Source organism: Petromyzon marinus, chromosome 82 (genome assembly GCF_048934315.1).
Source record: "Petromyzon marinus isolate PM22_M1 ecotype Great Lakes invasive population chromosome 82, UKy_Petmar_22M1.pri1.0, whole genome shotgun sequence".
Classification (NCBI taxonomy): domain Eukaryota; kingdom Metazoa; phylum Chordata; class Hyperoartia; order Petromyzontiformes; family Petromyzontidae; genus Petromyzon; species Petromyzon marinus.
The window spans coordinates 2,609,950-2,627,449 of NC_133747.1; the positions used below are offsets into that span (position 1 = coordinate 2,609,950).

Below are 17,500 nucleotides of genomic sequence, written 5' to 3' on the forward strand. Positions count from 1 at the left end.
TGTTGTGAGTGGTGTTGTAATGTGAGTGTTAATGTGAGTGTTGTAATGTGAGTGGTAGTGTGAGTGGTGTTGTAATGTGAGTGATGTTGTAATGTGAGTGTTGTAATGTGAGTGTTAATGTGAGTGTTAATGTGAGTGATGTTGTGAGTGTGAGTGTTGTAATGTGAGTGTTAATGTGAGTGGTGTTGTGAGTGTGAGTGTTAATGTGAGTGATGTTGTAATGTGAGTGTTGTAATGTGAGTGGTAGTGTGAGTGGTGTTGTAATGTGAGTGATGTTGTGAGTGTTGTGAGTGTGAGTGTTAATGTGAGTGATGTTGTGAGTGTTGTAATGTGAGTGTTGTAATGTGAGTGTTAATGTGAGTGATGTTGTAATGTGAGTGATGTTGTGAGTGGTAGTGTGAGTGGTGTTGGAATGTGAGTGATGTTGTGAGTGGTAGTGTGAGTGGTGTTGTAATGTGAGTGATGTTGTGAGTGGTAGTGTGAGTGTTAATGTGAGTGATGTTGTGAGTGTGAGTGTTAATGTGAGTGATGTTGTGAGTGTTGTGAGTGTGAGTGTTAATGTGAGTGATGTTGTGAGTGTTGTTGTGAGTGTGAGTGGTGTTGTGAGTGTTGTGAGTGTGAGTGTTAATGTGAGTGATGTTGTGAGTGCTGTGGTGTGAGTGTTAATGTGAGTGATGTTGTGAGTGTTGTTGTGACTGTGAGTGGTGTTGTGAGTGTTGTGAGTGTGAGTGTTAATGTGAGTGATGTTGTGAGTGTTGTTGAGTGTGTGAGTGTTAATGTGAGTGTTGTGAGTGTGAGTGTTAATGTGAGTGATGTTGTGAGTGTTGTTGTGAGTGTTAATGTGAGTGGTGTTGTGAGTGTGAGTGTTAATGTGAGTGATGTTGTGAGTGTTGTGAGTGTTGTTGTGAGTGTTAATGTGAGTGTTGTTGTGAGTGTTAATGTGAGTGATGTTGTGAGTGTGAGTGTTGTTGTGAGTGTTGTTGTGAGTGTTAATGTGAGTGTTGTTGTGAGTGTTAATGTGAGTGATGTTGTAATGTGAGTGATGTTGTGAGTGTTGTTGTGTGAGTGTTAATGTGAGTGATGTTGTGAGTGTTGTTGTGAGTGTTAATGTGAGTGATGTTGTGAGTGTTGTTGTGAGTGTTAATGTGAGTGATGTTGTGAGTGTTGTTGTGAGTGTTGTGAGTGTGAGTGTTAATGTGAGTGTTGTTGTGAGTGTTGTGAGTGTGAGTGTTAATGTGAGTGATGTTGTTGAGTGTTGTGAGTGTGAGTGTTAATGTGAGTGATGTTGTGAGTGTGAGTGTTGTTGTGAGTGTTAATGTGAGTGATGTTGTGAGTGTTGTTGTGAGTGTTAATGTGAGTGATGTTGGCCCCAGGGTTCGTATCGCTTCAAGAGTGGAGCTCACTACAGTGGGGACTACCAGCAGGGCCGCAAGCACGGATATGGAGCCTTCCACTATCCTGACGGCTCTCACTACCAGGGTGAGGCACACACAGAGACAGTGACACACACACAGAGAGACACACACACACACAGTGACACACACAGACACACACACAGACACACAGACACACACAGAGAGACACACACATAGAGAGACACAGTGTCACACACACACAGTGTCACACACAAACAGAGACACACACACAGACACACACACAGAGACACACAGTGACACACACAAACACTCACAGTGACACACACACACACAGAGACACACACACAGAGACACACAGTGACACACACACATACAGACAGTGACACACACAGTGACACACACAGTGTCACACACAGACACATAGAGAGACACACACACAGACACACAGACAGACACACACAGTGTCACACACAGACACACACAGTGTCACACACAGACACAGTGACACACAGTGACACACACACACAGAGACACACAGTGACACACACACACACTCACAGTGACACACACACACACAGAGACACACAGTGACACACACACACACAGAGACACACACACAGTGTCACACACACACACAGAGACACACACACAGTGTCACACACACACACTCACAGTGACACACACACACACAGAGACACACAGTGACACACACACACACAGAGACACACACACAGTGTCACACACACACACACACAGACACACACACAGTGTCACACACACACACTCACAGTGACACACACACAGAGACACACAGTGTCACACACACACACACAGACACACACACACACTCACACACACAGTGACACACACACTCACAGTGACACACACACACATAGAGAGACACACACACACAGTGTCACACACACACAGAGACACACACACACACACATACAGACAGTGACACACACACAGTGACACACACACACAGTGACACACACACACAGTGACACACACACAGTGACACACACACAGACACACACACACAGTGTCACACACACAGTGACACACACACAGTGTCACACACACAGTGACACACACACACAGTGACACACACACAGAGACACACACACAGTGTCTCACACACACACACAGTGTCACACAGACAGACAGACACACACACAGAGACACACACACACGGAGACACACACAGACACACACAGACACACAGAGACACATGGAGACACACGGAGACACACAGAGACACACACAGACACACAGAGACACACAGAGACACACACAGAAACACACAGAGACACACACAGACACACAGAGACACACAGAGACACACACAGACACACAGAGACACACAGACACAGAGACACAGCGACACACAGACACACACACAGACACACACAGAGACACACAGAGACACACACAGAGACACTCAGACACACACAGAGACACACACAGACACACACACAGACACACAGAGACACACAGACACACACAGAGACACACACACAGACACACACAGAGACACACACAGAGACACAGACACACACAGACACACACAGAGACACACACAGACACACAGAGACCACCCACACTGTACCAGGCTAGGTGCACCACCCACACGGTGCCAGGCTAGGTGCATGCTGCTGCATCTCTTCTCCCACAGGTCACTGGGTGGAGGATGAGCGTGAGGGGCACGGCGTTTACACTTACAGCAATGGTGACGTCTACCAGGGTGAGTGGAGACATCATCAGAGGTGAGTGGCAGTGGTGAGTGGGTGGGTGAGTGAGTGGGTGAGTGAGTGGGTGAGTGAGTGGGTGGGTGAGTGGGTGGGTGGGTGAGTGAGTGGGTGAGTGAGTGAGTGGGTGGGTGAGTGAGTGAGTGGGTGAGTGAGTGGTGAGTTTACACTTACAGCAATGGTGACGTCTACCAGGGTGAGTGGAGACATCATCAGAGGTGAGTGGGTGAGTGGGTGGGTGGGTGAGTGAGTGGGTGAGTGGGTGAGTGAGTGGTGAGTTTACACTTACAGCAATGGTGACGTCTACCAGGGTGAGTGGAGACATCACCAGAGGTGAGTGGGTGGGTGAGTGGGTGAGTGAGTGGGTGAGTGAGTGGGTGAGTGAGTGAGTGGGTGAGTGGGTGGGTGAGTGAGTGGGTGGGTGAGTGAGTGGGTGAGTGAGTGGGTGGGTGAGTGGGTGAGTGAGTGAGTGGGTGAGTGAGTGAGTGGGTGAGTGAGTGGGTGAGTGAGTGAGTGAGTGGGTGAGTGAGTGAGTGGGTGAGTGAGTGAGTGAGTGGGTGAGTGAGTGGGTGAGTGTGTGGGTGGGTGGGTGAGTGGGTGAGTGAGTGAGTGAGTTGTGGAGTGAGTGAGTGAGTGGGTGAGTGAGTGGGTGAGTGTGTGGGTGGGTGGGTGAGTGGGTGAGTGGGTGAGTGGGTGGGTGAGTGAGTGAGTGGGTGAGTGAGTGGTGAGTTTACACTTACAGCAATGGTGACGTCTACCAGGGTGAGTGGAGACATCATCAGAGGTGAGTGGCAGTGGTGAGTGGGTGGGTGAGTGGGTGGGTGAGTGGGTGAGTGAGTGGGTGGGTGAGTGGGTGAGTGAGTGGGTGAGTGGGTGGGTGAGTGAGTGAGTGGGTGAGTGAGTGGGTGGGTGAGTGAGTGAGTGGGTGAGTGAGTGGTGAGTTTACACTTACAGCAATGGTGACGTCTACCAGGGTGAGTGGAGACATCATCAGAGGTGAGTGGCAGTGGTGAGTGGGTGGGTGAGTGGGTGGGTGAGTGGGTGGGTGAGTGGGTGGGTGGGTGAGTGGGTGAGTGAGTGGGTGAGTGGGTGGGTGGGTGAGTGGGTGAGTGAGTGGGTGAGTGAGTGGATGAGTGAGTGAGTGAGTGGGTGAGTGGGTGAGTGAGTGAGTGAGAGAGTGGGTGAGTGAGTGAGTGGGTGGGTGAGTGAGTGAGTGGGTGAGTGGTGGGGTGGGAGTTTACACTTACAGCAATGGTGACGTCTACCAGGGTGAGTGGAGACATCATCAGAGGTGAGTGGGTGGGTGAGTGGGTGGGTGAGTGGGTGGGTGAGTGGGTGGGTGGGTGAGTGGGTGGGTGGGTGGGTGGGTGAGTGGGTGGGTGAGTGGGTGAGTGAGTGAGTGGGTGAGTGAGTGGGTGAGTGAGTGAGTGTGTGAGCGAGTGGGTGGGTGAGTGAGTGAGTGGGTGAGTGAGTGAGTGGGTGGGTGGGTGAGTGAGTGGGTGAGTGGGTGAGTGGGTGAGTGAGTGAGTGAGTGGGTGAGTGAGTGGTGAGTTTACACTTACAGCAATGGTGACGTCTACCAGGGTGAGTGGAGACATCATCAGAGGTGAGTGGCAGTGGTGAGTGGGTGGGTGAGTGGGTGGGTGGGTGGGTGAGTGGGTGGGTGAGTGGGTGGGTGAGTGGGTGAGTGGGTGGGTGAGTGGGTGGGTGTGAGTGGGTGGGTGAGTGAGTGGGTGAGTGAGTGAGTGAGTGGAGTGAGTGAGTGAGTGAGTGGGTGAGTGCCTACACTCACGCAATGGTGACGTTCTACCAGGGTCGAGTGGGTGACGTCATCACCAGGGTGAGTGGAGATATCAGAGGTGAGTGGGTGAGTGAGTGGGTGAGTGGGTGAGTGGGTGAGTGAGTGGGTGAGTGGGTGAGTGAGTGGGTGAGTGAGGGTGAGTGGTGAGTGGTGGTGAGTGAGTGGGTGAGTGAGTGAGTGAGTGAGTGGGTGGGTGTGAGTGAGTGGGTGAGTGAGTGAGTGGGTGAGTGGGTGAGTGAGTGGGTGAGTGAGTGAGATGGAGTGAGTGAGTGAGTGAGTGAGTTGAGTGAGTGAGTGAGTGGGTGAGAGAGTGAGTGGGTGAGTGAGTGGGTGGGTGGGTGAGTGGTGGGTGGGTGAGTGAGTGGGTGAGTGAGTGGTGGTGGGTGGGGGTGGTGGGTGAGTGAGTGGTGAGTTTACACTTACAGCAATGGTGACGTCTACCAGGGTGAGTGGAGACATCATCAGAGGTGAGTGGGTGGGTGGGTGAGTGAGTGGGTGAGTGGGTGAGTGAGTGGGTGAGTGAGTGGGTGGGTGGGTGGGTGAGTGGGTGAGTGAGTGGGTGGGTGAGTGAGTGGGTGGGTGAGTGAGTGGGTGAGTGAGTGGGTGGGTGTGAGTGGGTGAGTGAGTGAGTGGGTGAGTGAGTGAGTGAGTGGGTGGGTGAGTGAGTGGGTGAGTGAGTGAGTGAGTGGGTGAGTGAGTGAGTGGGTGAGTGAGTGAGTGAGTGGGTGAGTGAGTGGGTGAGTGTGTGGGTGGGTGGGTGAGTGGGTGAGTGGGTGAGTGGGTGGGTGAGTGAGTGAGTGGGTTGAGTGAGTGAGTGAGTGGTGAGTTTACACTTACAGCAATGGTGACGTCTACCAGGGTGAGTGGAGACATCATCAGAGGTGAGTGGGTGGGTGAGTGGGTGAGTGAGTGCGTGGGTGAGTGGTGAGTGAGTGAGTGGGTGAGTGAGTGAGTGAGTGGTGAGTTTACACTTACAGCAATGGTGACGTCTACCAGGGTGAGTGGAGACATCATCAGAGGTGAGTGGGTGGGTGAGTGGGTGAGTGAGTGGGTGGGTGAGTGGGTGAGTGAGTGAGTGGGTGAGTGAGTGAGTGAGTGGTGAGTTTACACTTACAGCAATGGTGACGTCTACCAGGGTGAGTGGAGACATCATCAGAGGTGAGTGGGTGGGTGAGTGGGTGAGTGAGTGGGTGGGTGAGTGGGTGAGTGAGTGAGTGGGTGAGTGAGTGAGTGAGTGGTGAGTTTACACTTACAGCAATGGTGACGTCTACCAGGGTGAGTGGAGACATCATCAGAGGTGAGTGGGTGAGTGAGTGGGTGGGTGAGTGGGTGGGTGAGTGGGTGAGTGAGTGAGTGGGTGAGTGAGTGGTGAGTTTACACTTACAGCAATGGTGACGTCTACCAGGGTGAGTGGAGACATCATCAGAGGTGAGTGGCAGTGGTGAGTGGGTGGGTGAGTGGGTGGGTGGGTGGGTGGGTGAGGAGTGGGTGAGTGAGTGGGTGAGTGAGTTAGTGGGTGGGTGAGTGAGTGAGTGAGTGGGTGAGTGAGTGGTGAGTTTACACTTACAGCAATGGTGACGTCTACCAGGGTGAGTGGAGACATCATCAGAGGTGAGTGAGTGGGTGAGTGGGTGGGTGAGTGAGTGGGTGAGTGAGTGAGTGAGTGGTGAGTTTACACTTACAGCAATGGTGACGTCTACCAGGGTGAGTGGAGACATCATCAGAGGTGAGTGGCAGTGGTGAGTGGGTGGGTGAGTGAGTGAGTGGGTGAGTGAGTGGTGAGTTTACACTTACAGCAATGGTGACGTCTACCAGGGTGAGTGGAGACATCATCAGAGGTGAGTGAGTGGGTGAGTGGGTGGGTGAGTGAGTGGGTGAGTGAGTGAGTGAGTGGTGAGTTTACACTTACAGCAATGGTGACGTCTACCAGGGTGAGTGGAGACATCATCAGAGGTGAGTGGGTGGGTGAGTGGGTGGGTGAGTGGGTGGGTGAGTGGGTGGGTGGGTGAGTGAGTGGTGAGTGGGTGAGTGGTGAGTTTACACTTACAGCAATGGTGACGTCTACCAGGGTGAGTGGAGACATCATCAGAGGTGAGTGGCAGTGGTGAGTGGGTGAGTGAGTGAGTGGGTGAGTGAGTGGGTGAGTGGGTGAGTGATTGACTGGGTTAGTGATTGAGTGGGTGAGTGGGTGAGTGAGTGAGTGGGTGAGTGGGTGAGTGGGTGGGTGAGTGAGTGGGTGGGTGAGTGGGTGGGTGAGTGAGTGGGTGGGTGAGTGGTGAGTTTACACTTACAGCAATGGTGACGTCTACCAGGGTGAGTGGAGACATCATCAGAGGTGAGTGGGTGAGTGGGTGAGTGAGTGGGTGGGTGAGTGAGTGGGTGGGTGAGTGGGTGAGTGAGTGAGTGAGTGGGTGAGTGGGTGAGTGGGTGGGTGAGTGAGTGGGTGGGTGAGTGGGTGGGTGAGTGAGTGGGTGAGTGGGTGGGTGAGTGAGTGGGTGGGTGAGTGGTGAGTTTACACTTACAGCAATGGTGACGTCTACCAGGGTGAGTGGAGACATCATCAGAGGTGAGTGGGTGAGTGGGTGAGTGAGTGGGTGGGTGAGTGAGTGGGTGGGTGAGTGGGTGAGTGAGTGAGTGGGTGAGTGGGTGAGTGGGTGGGTGAGTGAGTGGGTGGGTGAGTGGGTGGGTGAGTGAGTGGGTGAGTGGGTGGGTGAGTGAGTGGGTGGGTGAGTGGTGAGTTTACACTTACAGCAATGGTGACGTCTACCAGGGTGAGTGGAGACATCATCAGAGGTGAGTGGCAGTGGTGAGTGGGTGAGTGAGTGAGTGGGTGAGTGGGTGGGTGAGTGGGTGAGTGAGTGAGTGGGTGAGTGAGTGAGTGGGTGAGTGAGTGGGTGAGTGAGTGGGTGAGTGAGTGAGTGAGTGGGTGGGTGAGTGAGTGAGTGGGTGAGTGAGTGGTGAGTTTACACTTACAGCAATGGTGACGTCTACCAGGGTGAAGTGGAGACATCATCAGAGGTGAGTGGGTGAGTGGGTGAGTGAGTGGGTGAGTGGGTGAGTGAGTGAGTGGGTGGGGTGGGTGAGTGGGTGAGTGGGTGAGTGAGTGCGTGGGTGGGTGAGTGGGTGAGTGAGTGGGTGAGTGAGTGGGTGGGTGGGTGAGTGAGTGGGTGAGTGGGTGAGTGGGTGAGTGAGTGAGTGAGTGGGTGAGTGAGTGGTGAGTTTACACTTACAGCAATGGTGACGTCTACCAGGGTGAGTGGAGACATCATCAGAGGTGAGTGGCAGTGGTGAGTGGGTGAGTGAGTGAGTGGGTGGGTGAGTGGGTGGGTGAGTGAGTGAGTGAGTGGGTGGTGAGTGAGTGGGTGGGTGAGTGGGTTAGTGGGTGGGTGGGTGGGTGAGTGAGTGGGTGAGTGAGTGGGTGGGTGAGTGAGTGAGTGAGTGGTGAGTTTACACTTACAGCAATGGTGACGTCTACCAGGGTGAGTGGAGACATCATCAGAGGTGAGTGGCAGTGGTGAGTGGGTGAGTGAGTGAGTGGGTGAGTGAGTGGGTGAGTGGGTGAGTGATTGACTGGGTTAGTGATTGAGTGGGTGAGTGGGTGAGTGAGTGAGTGGGTGAGTGGGTGAGTGGGTGGGTGAGTGAGTGGGTGGGTGAGTGGGTGGGTGAGTGAGTGGGTGGGTGAGTGGTGAGTTTACACTTACAGCAATGGTGACGTCTACCAGGGTGAGTGGAGACATCATCAGAGGTGAGTGGGTGAGTGGGTGAGTGAGTGGGTGGGTGAGTGAGTGGGTGGGTGAGTGGGTGAGTGAGTGAGTGGGTAAGTGGGTGAGTGGGTGGGTGAGTGAGTGGGTGGTGAGTGGGTGGGTGAGTGAGTGGGTGAGTGGGTGGGTGAGTGAGTGGGTGGGTGAGTGGTGAGTTTACACTTACAGCAATGGTGACGTCTACCAGGGTGAGTGGAGACATCATCAGAGGTGAGTGGGTGAGTGGGTGAGTGAGTGGGTGGGTGAGTGAGTGGGTGGGTGAGTGGGTGAGTGAGTGAGTGGGTGAGTGGGTGAGTGGGTGGGTGAGTGAGTGGGTGGGTGAGTGGGTGGGTGAGTGAGTGGGTGAGTGGGTGTGGGTGAGTGGTGAGTGGGTGGGTGAGTGGTGAGTTTACACTTACAGCAATGGTGACGTCTACCAGGGTGAGTGGAGACATCATCAGAGGTGAGTGGCAGTGGTGAGTGGGTGAGTGAGTGAGTGGGTGAGTGGGTGGGTGAGTGGGTGAGTGAGTGAGTGGGTGAGTGAGTGAGTGGGTGAGTGAGTGGGTGAGTGAGTGGGTGAGTGAGTGAGTGGGTGGGTGAGTGAGTGAGTGGGTGAGTGAGTGGTGAGTTTACACTTACAGCAATGGTGACGTCTACCAGGGTGAGTGGAGACATCATCAGAGGTGAGGGGTGAGTGGGTGAGTGAGTGGGTGAGTGGGTGAGTGAGTGAGTGGGTGGGTGGGTGAGTGGGTGAGTGGGTGAGTGAGTGCGTGGGTGGGTGAGTGGGTGAGTGAGTGCGTGGGTGGGTGAGTGGGTGAGTGAGTGGGTGAGTGAGTGGGTGGGTGGGTGAGTGAGTGGGTGAGTGGGTGAGTGGGTGAGTGAGTGAGTGGGTGAGTGAGTGGTGAGTTTACACTTACAGCAATGGTGACGTCTACCAGGGTGAGTGGAGACATCATCAGAGGTGAGTGGGTGGGTGGTGAGTGGGTGAGTGAGTGGGTGGGTGAGTGAGTGGGTGGGTGAGTGAGTGGGTGAGTGAGTGGGTGGGTGGGTGAGTGGGTGAGTGAGTGGGTGGGTGGGTGAGTGAGTGAGTGGGTGAGTGAGTGGGTGAGTGAGTGGGTGAGTGAGTGAGTGAGTGGGTGGGTGAGTGAGTGGGTGAGTGAGTGAGTGAGTGGGTGAGTGAGTGAGTGAGTGAGTGGGTGAGTGAGTGGGTGAGTGAGTGGGTGAGTGTGTGGGTGGGTGGGTGAGTGGGTGAGTGGTGAGTGAGTGGGTGGGTGAGTGGGTGGGTGGGTGGGGTGGGTGAGTGAGTGAGTGGGTGAGTGAGTGGGTGGGTGAGTGAGTGGGTGAGTGAGTGGGTGGGTGAGTGGGTGAGTGGGTGAGTGAGTGGGTGAGTGAGTGAGTGGGTGAGTGGGTGAGTGGGTGGGTGAGTGAGTGAGTGAGTGGGTGAGTGAGTGGGTGAGTGAGTGGGTGAGTGAGTGGGTGAGTGAGTGGGTGAGTGAGTGGGTGGGTGAGTGGGTGAGTGAGTGAGTGAGTGGGTGAGTGAGTGGGTGAGTGAGTGGGTGAGTGAGTGAGTGGGTGAGTGGGTGAGGTGAGTGAGTGGGTGAGTGGGTGAGTGGGTGGGTGAGTGAGTGAGTGAGTGGGTGAGTGAGTGGGTGAGTGAGTGAGTGAGTGGGTGAGTGAGTGGGTGAGTGAGTGGGTGGGTGAGTGGGTGAGTGGGTGGGTGGGTGGGTGAGTGAGTGAGTGGGTGAGTGAGTGGTGAGTTTACACTTACAGCAATGGTGACGTCTACCAGGGTGAGTGGAGACATCATCAGAGGTGAGTGGGTGAGTGGGTGAGTGAGTGGGTGAGTGGGTGAGTGAGTGGGTGAGTGAGTGGGTGAGTGAGTGGGTGAGTGAGTGGGTGAGTGTGTGAGTGGGTGGGTGGGTGGGTGAGTGGGTGAGTGAGTGGGTGAGTGGGTGAGTGAGTGGGTGAGTGAGTGAGTGAGTGGTGAGTTTACACTTTACAGCAATGGTGACGTCTACCAGGGTGAGTGGAGACATCATCAGATGTGAGTGGGTGGGTGAGTGGGTGAGTGGGTGAGTGAGTGGGTGGGTGAGTGGGTGAGTGAGTGGGTGAGTGAGTGGGTGAGTGGTGAGTTTACACTTACAGCAATGGTGACGTCTACCAGGGTGAGTGGAGACATCATCAGAGGTGAGTGGGTGGGTGAGTGGGTGGGTGAGTGAGTGGGTGAGTGAGTTAGTGGGTGAGTGAGTGGGGTGACTGGGTGAGTGGGTGAGTGAGTGAGTGGGTGGGTGGTGAGTGGGTGGGTGAGTGAGTGAGTGGGTGAGTGGGTGAGTGAGTGGGTGAGTGAGTGGGTGAGTGAGTGAGTGGGTGAGTGAGTAAGTGGGTGGGTGAGTGAGTGGGTGAGTGGGTGAGTGGGTGAGTGAGTGAGTGAGTGGGTGAGTGAGTGGTGAGTTTACACTTACAGCAATGGTGACGTCTAACAGGGTGAGTGGAGACATCATCAGAGGTGAGTGGTGAGTGAGTGGGTGAGTGGGTGAGTGAGTGGGTGAGTGGGTGAGTGAGTGGGTGGGTGAGTGAGTGAGTGGTGAGTTTACACTTACAGCAATGGTGACGTCTACCAGGGTGAGTGGAGACATCATCAGAGGTGAGTGGGTGGGTGAGTGGGTGGGTGAGTGAGTGAGTGGGTGAGTGCGTTAGTGGGTCAGTGAGTGGGTGAGTGGGTGAGTGGGTGAGTGAGTGAGTGGGTGGGTGGGTGAGTGGGTGGGTGAGTGAGTGAGTGGGTGAGTGGGTGAGTGAGTGGGTGAGTGAGTGGGTGAGTGTGTGAGCGAGTGGGTGGGTGAGTGAGTGAGTGGGTGAGTGAGTGAGTGGGTGGGTGAGTGAGTGGGTGAGTGGGTGAGTGGGTGAGTGAGTGAGTGAGTGGGTGAGTGAGTGGTGAGTTTACTTTTACAGCAATGGTGACGTCTACCAGGGTGAGTGGAGACATCATCAGAGGTGAGTGGGTGAGTGGTGAGTGAGTGGGTGAGTGGGTGAGTGAGTGGGTGAGTGGGTGAGTGAGTGGGTGGGTGAGTGAGTGAGTGGTGAGTTTACACTTACAGCAATGGTGACGTCTACCAGGGTGAGTGGAGACATCATCAGAGGTGAGTGGGTGGGTGAGTGGGTGGGTGAGTGAGTGAGTGGGTGAGTGGGTGAGTGAGTGGGTGAGTGAGTGGTGAGTTTACACTTACAGCAATGGTGACGTCTACCAGGGTGAGTGGAGACATCATCAGAGGTGAGTGGGTGGGTGAGTGGGTGAGTGAGTGAGTGGGTGGGTGGGTGAGTGGGTGAGTGGGTGAGTGAGTGGTGAGTTTACACTTACAGCAATGGTGACGTCTACCAGGGTGAGTGGAGACATCATCAGAGGTGAGTGGGTGGGTGAGTGGGTGGGTGAGTGGGTGGGTGAGTGAGTGGGTGGGTGAGTGGTGAGTTTACACTTACAGCAATGGTGACGTCTACCAGGGTGAGTGGAGACATCATCAGAGGTGAGTGGGTGAGTGGGTGGGTGAGTGGGTGAGTGGGTGGGTGAGTGAGTGGGTGGGTGAGTGGGTGAGTGAGTGGGTGAGTGAGTGGGTGAGTGAGTGAGTGGGTGAGTGAGTGGGTGAGTGAGTGAGTGGGTGGGTGAGTGAGTGGGTGAGTGAGTGGTGAGTTTACACTTACAGCAATGGTGACGTCTACCAGGGTGAGTGGAGACATCATCAGAGGTGAGTGAGTGAGTGGGTGAGTGAGTGAGTGGGTGAGTGAGTGGGTGAGTGAGTGGGTGGGTGAGTGAGTGGGTGAGTGGGTGAGTGAGTGGGTGGGTGAGTGGGTGAGTGAGTGAGTGGGTGAGTGGGTGAGTGAGTGGGTGGGTGAGTGGGTGAGTGAGTGGGTGAGTGAGTGGGTGAGTGAGTGGTGAGTTTACACTTACAGCAATGGTGACGTCTACCAGGGTGAGTGGAGACATCATCAGAGGTGAGTGGGTGGGTGAGTGGTTGGGTGAGTGAGTGAGTGGGTGAGTGAGTTAGTGGGTGAGTGAGTGGGTGAGTGGGTGAGTGGGTGAGTGAGTGAGTGGGTGGGTGGGTGAGTGGGTGGGTGAGTGAGTGAGTGGGTGAGTGGGTGAGTGAGTGGGTGAGTGAGTGGGTGAGTGTGTGAGCGAGTGGGTGGGTGAGTGAGTGAGTGGGTGAGTGGGTGAGTGGGTGAGTGAGTGAGTAAGTGGGTGAGTGAGTGGTGAGTTTACACTTACAGCAATGGTGACGTCTACCAGGGTGAGTGGAGACATCATCAGAGGTGAGTGGGTGAGTGGTGAGTGAGTGGGTGAGTGGGTGAGTGAGTGGGTGAGTGGGTGAGTGAGTGGGTGGGTGAGTGAGTGAGTGGTGAGTTTACACTTACAGCAATGGTGACGTCTACCAGGGTGAGTGGAGACATCATCAGAGGTGAGTGGGTGGGTGAGTGGGTGGGTGAGTGAGTGAGTGGGTGAGTGAGTTAGTGGGTGAGTGAGTGGGTGAGTGGGTGAGTGGGTGAGTGAGTGAGTGGGTGGGTGGGTGAGTGGGTGGGTGAGTGAGTGAGTGGGTGAGTGGGTGAGTGAGTGGGTGAGTGAGTGGGTGAGTGTGTGAGCGAGTGGGTGGGTGAGTGAGTGAGTGGGTGAGTGAGTGAGTGGGTGAGTGAGTGGGTGAGTGGGTGAGTGGGTGAGTGAGTGAGTGAGTGGGTGAGTGAGTGGTGAGTTTACACTTACAGCAATGGTGACGTCTACCAGGGTGAGTGGAGACATCATCAGAGGTGAGTGGGTGGGTGAGTGGGTGGGTGAGTGAGTGAGTGGGTGAGTGAGTTAGTGGGTGAGTGAGTGGGTGAGTGGGTGAGTGGGTGAGTGAGTGAGTGGGTGGGTGGGTGAGTGGGTGGGTGAGTGAGTGAGTGGGTGAGTGGGTGAGTGAGTGGGTGAGTGAGTGGGTGAGTGTGTGAGCGAGTGGGTGGGTGAGTGAGTGAGTGGGTGAGTGAGTGAGTGGGTGAGTGAGTGGGTGAGTGGGTGAGTGGGTGAGTGAGTGAGTGAGTGGGTGAGTGAGTGGTGAGTTTACACTTACAGCAATGGTGACGTCTACCAGGGTGAGTGGAGACATCATCAGAGGTGAGTGGGTGAGTGGTGAGTGAGTGGGTGAGTGGGTGAGTGAGTGGGTGAGTGGGTGAGTGAGTGGGTGGGTGAGTGAGTGAGTGGTGAGTTTACACTTACAGCAATGGTGACGTCTACCAGGGTGAGTGGAGACATCATCAGAGGTGAGTGGCAGTGGTGAGTGGGTGGGTGAGTGGGTGGGTGAGTGAGTGGGTGGGTGAGTGGTGAGTTTACACTTACAGCAATGGTGACGTCTACCAGGGTGAGTGGAGACATCATCAGAGGTGAGTGGGTGAGTGGGTGAGTGAGTGGGTGAGTGGGTGAGTGAGTGGGTGAGTGAGTGGGTGAGTGAGTGGGTGAGTGAGTGGGTGAGTGTGTGAGTGGGTGGGTGGGTGGGTGAGTGGGTGAGTGAGTGGGTGGGTGAGTGGGTGAGTGGAGACATCATCAGAGGTGAGTGGCAGTGGTGAGTGGGTGGGTGAGTGAGTGGGTGAGTGAGTGAGTGGGTGAGTGAGTGGGTGAGTGAGTGGTGAGTTTACACTTACAGCAATGGTGATGTCTACCAGGGTGAGTGGAGACATCACCAGAGGTGAGTGGGTGGGTGGGTGAGTGAGTGGGTGAGTGGGTGAGTGGGTGGGTGGGTGGGTGAGTGGGTGAGTGGGTGGGTGGGTGGGTGAGTGAGTGAGTGAGTGGGTGAGTGGGTGGGTGAGTGAGTGAGTGGGTGAGTGGGTGAGTGGGTGAGTGAGTGAGTGGGTGAGTGGGTGAGTGGGTGAGTGAGTGAGTGGGTGGGTGAGTGAGTGAGTGGGTGAGTGAGTGAGTGGGTGAGTGGGTGGGTGGGTGGGTGAGTGGGTGAGTGGGTGGGTGGGTGGGTGAGTGAGTGAGTGGGTGAGTGGGTGGGTGAGTGAGTGAGTGGGTGAGTGGGTGAGTGGGTGAGTGAGTGAGTGGGTGAGTGGGTGAGTGAGTGAGTGGGTGGGTGGGTGAGTGAGTGAGTGGGTGATTGAGTGGGTGAGTGAATGAGTGGGTGAGTGGGTGAGTGAGTGGGTGAGTGAGTGGGTGAGTGAGTGAGTGGGTGAGTGGGTGAGTGAGTGGGTGAGTGAGTGGGTGAGTGTGTGAGTGGGTGAGTGAGTGAGTAGGTGTGTGAGTGAGTGGTGAGTTTACACTTACAGCAATGGTGACGTCTACCAGGGTGAGTGGAGACATCATCAGAGGTGAGTGGGTGGGTGAGTGGGTGAGTGAGTGGGTGGGTGAGTGAGTGGGTGGGTGAGTGAGTGGGTGAGTGAGTGAGTGAGTGGGTGAGTGAGTGAGTGAGTGGGTGGGTGAGTGGGTGAGTGAGTGAGTGGGTGGGTGAGTGAGTGGGTGGGTGAGTGAGTGGGTGAGTGAGTGGGTGGGTGAGTGGGTGAGTGAGTGAGTGGGTGAGTGAGTGAGTGGGTGGGTGAGTGGGTGAGTGGGTGAGTGGGTGGGTGAGTGAGTGGGTGGGTGAGTGAGTGGGTGGGTGAGTGAGTGCGTGAGTGAATGGGTGGGTGAGTGGGTGGGTGAGTGAGTGGGTGAGTGAGTGAGTGGGTGGGTGAGTGAGTGAGTGAGTGGGTGAGTGAGTGGGTGAGTGAGTGGTGAGTTTACACTTACAGCAATGGTGACGTCTACCAGGGTGAGTGGAGACATCATCAGAGGTGAGTGGCAGTGGTGAGTGGGTGGGTGAGTGAGTGGGTGAGTGAGTGAGTGAGTGGGTGAGTGAGTGGTGAGTTTACACTTACAGCAATGGTGACGTCTACCAGGGTGAGTGGAGACATCATCAGAGGTGAGTGGGTGGGTGGGTGAGTGAGTGGGTGAGTGGGTGAGTGAGTGGGTGAGTGAGTGGGTGGGTGAGTGGGTGAGTGAGTGGGTGGGTGAGTGGGTGGGTGGGTGAGTGGGTGAGTGAGTGAGTGGGTGAGTGAGTGGGTGAGTGAGTGGGTGAGTGGATGAGTGAGTGAGTGGGTGAGTGAGTGAGTGAGTGGGTGAGTGAGTGAGTGGGTGAGTGGGTGAGTGAGTGAGTGGGTGGGTGGGTGAGTGAGTGAGTGGGTGAGTGAGTGGGTGAGTGGGTGATTGAGTGGGTGAGTGGGTGAGTGGGTGAGTGAGTGGGTGAGTGAGTGGGTGAGTGAGTGAGTGGGTGAGTGGGTGAGTGAGTGGGTGAGTGAGTGGGTGAGTGTGTGAGTGGGTGAGTGAGTGAGTGAGTGGGTGAGTGAGTGGTGAGTGAGTGGGTGAGTGGGTGAGTGAGTGAGTGGGTGGGTGAGTGAGTGGGTGAGTGAGTGGGTGAGTGAGTGGGTGGGTGAGTGGGTGAGTGGGTGGGTGAGTGAGTGGGTGAGTGGGTGAGTGAGTGAGTGGGTGGGTGAGTGAGTGGGTGAGTGAGTGGGTGAGTGAGTGGGTGGGTGGGTGAGTGAGTGGGTGAGTGGGTGAGTGAGTGAGTGAGTGGGTGGGTGGGTGAGTGAGTGGGTGAGTGAGTGGGTGAGTGGGTGGGTGGGTGAGTGAGTGGGTGGGTGAGTGAGTGAGTGGGTGAGTGGGTGAGTGAGTGGGTGGGTGAGTGAGTGGGTGAGTGAGTGAGTGGGTGGGTGAGTGAGTGGGTGGGTGAGTGAGTGAGTGGGTGTGTGGGTGAGTGAGTGAGTGGGTGAGTGGGTGAGTGAGTGGTGAGTTTACACTTACAGTAGTGGTGACGTCTACCAGGGTGAGTGGAGACATTACCAGAGGTGAGTGAGTGGGTGAGTGGGTGGGTGAGTGAGTGAGTGTCTGTGTGAGTGTGTGTGGTGAGTTAGTGAGTGAGTGTATCTGTGTGGTGAGTGAGTGTCTGTGTGTGTGTCTCTCTGTATGTGTGTGGTGAGTTAGTGAGTGTCTCTGTGGTGTGTGGTGAGTTAGTGAGTGAGTGTCTGTGTGTGTGTGCGTGTGGAGAGTGAGTGTGTGTGTCTCTCTGTATGTGTGTGGTGAGTGAGTGTGTGTGTCTGTGTGTGTGTGGTGAGTGAGTGTCTCTGTGTGTGTGTCTCTGTGTGTGTGTCTCTGTGTGTGTATCTCTGTGTGTGTGTCTCTGTGTGTGTGTGTGTCTGTGTGTGTGTCTCTGTGTGTGGTGAGTGAGTGAGTGTGTGTGTCTGTGTCTCTGTGTGTGTCTCTGTGTGAGTGTCTCTGTGTGTGTGTCTCTGTGTGTGTGTCTCTGTGTGTGGTGAGTGAGTGAGTGTGTGTCTGTGTCTCTGTGTGTGTGTCTGCGTGTGTGTGGTGAGTGAGTGAGTGTGTCTGTGTGTGTGTGTCTGTGTGTGTGTCTCTCTGTGTGTCTCTCTGTGTGTGTGTCTGTGTGTGTGTGGTGAGTGAGTGAGTGTGTGTCTCTGTGTGTCTCTGTGTGTGTCTCTCTGTGTGTGTGTGGTGAGTGAGTGAGTGTATCTGTGTGGTGAGTGAGTGTATCTGTGTGTGTGTCTCTGTGTGTGTGTGTGTCTCTGTGTGTGTGTGGTGAGTGAGTGAGTGTGTCTCTGTGTCTGTCTCTCTGTGTGTGTGTCTGTGTGTCTCTGTGTGTGTCTCTGTGTGTCTCTCCGTGAGTGTCTCTGTGTGTGTCTCTGTGTGTGTCTCTGTGTGTGTCTGTGTGTCTCTGTGTGTGTCTCTGTGTGTCTCTGTGTGTCTCTGTGTGTGTCTCTGTGTGTCTCTCTGTGTGTGTGTGGTGAGTGAGTGCGTGTATCTGTGTGGTGAGTGAGTGTATCTGTGTGTGTGTCTCT

At 55.0% G+C, this 17,500-nt stretch overlaps 1 protein-coding gene across 1 annotated transcript in view; it reads left to right on the top strand.

Annotated features, from left to right (window-relative positions):
* Positions 1–1,376: 1,376 nt before the first annotated feature.
* The window catches only part of LOC142907709 (uncharacterized), a gene marked incomplete at its 5' end in the record, with an annotated part of 39,368 nt that continues 23,244 nt past the window's right edge, over positions 1,377–17,500 (top strand). Inside the window, 2 exons of the mRNA XM_076057363.1 lie at positions 1,377–1,479; positions 3,055–3,145. Coding sequence (XP_075913478.1) covers positions 1,377–1,479; positions 3,055–3,145 — 194 coding nt within the window. The remainder of the gene's footprint in view (positions 1,480–3,054; positions 3,146–17,500) is intronic.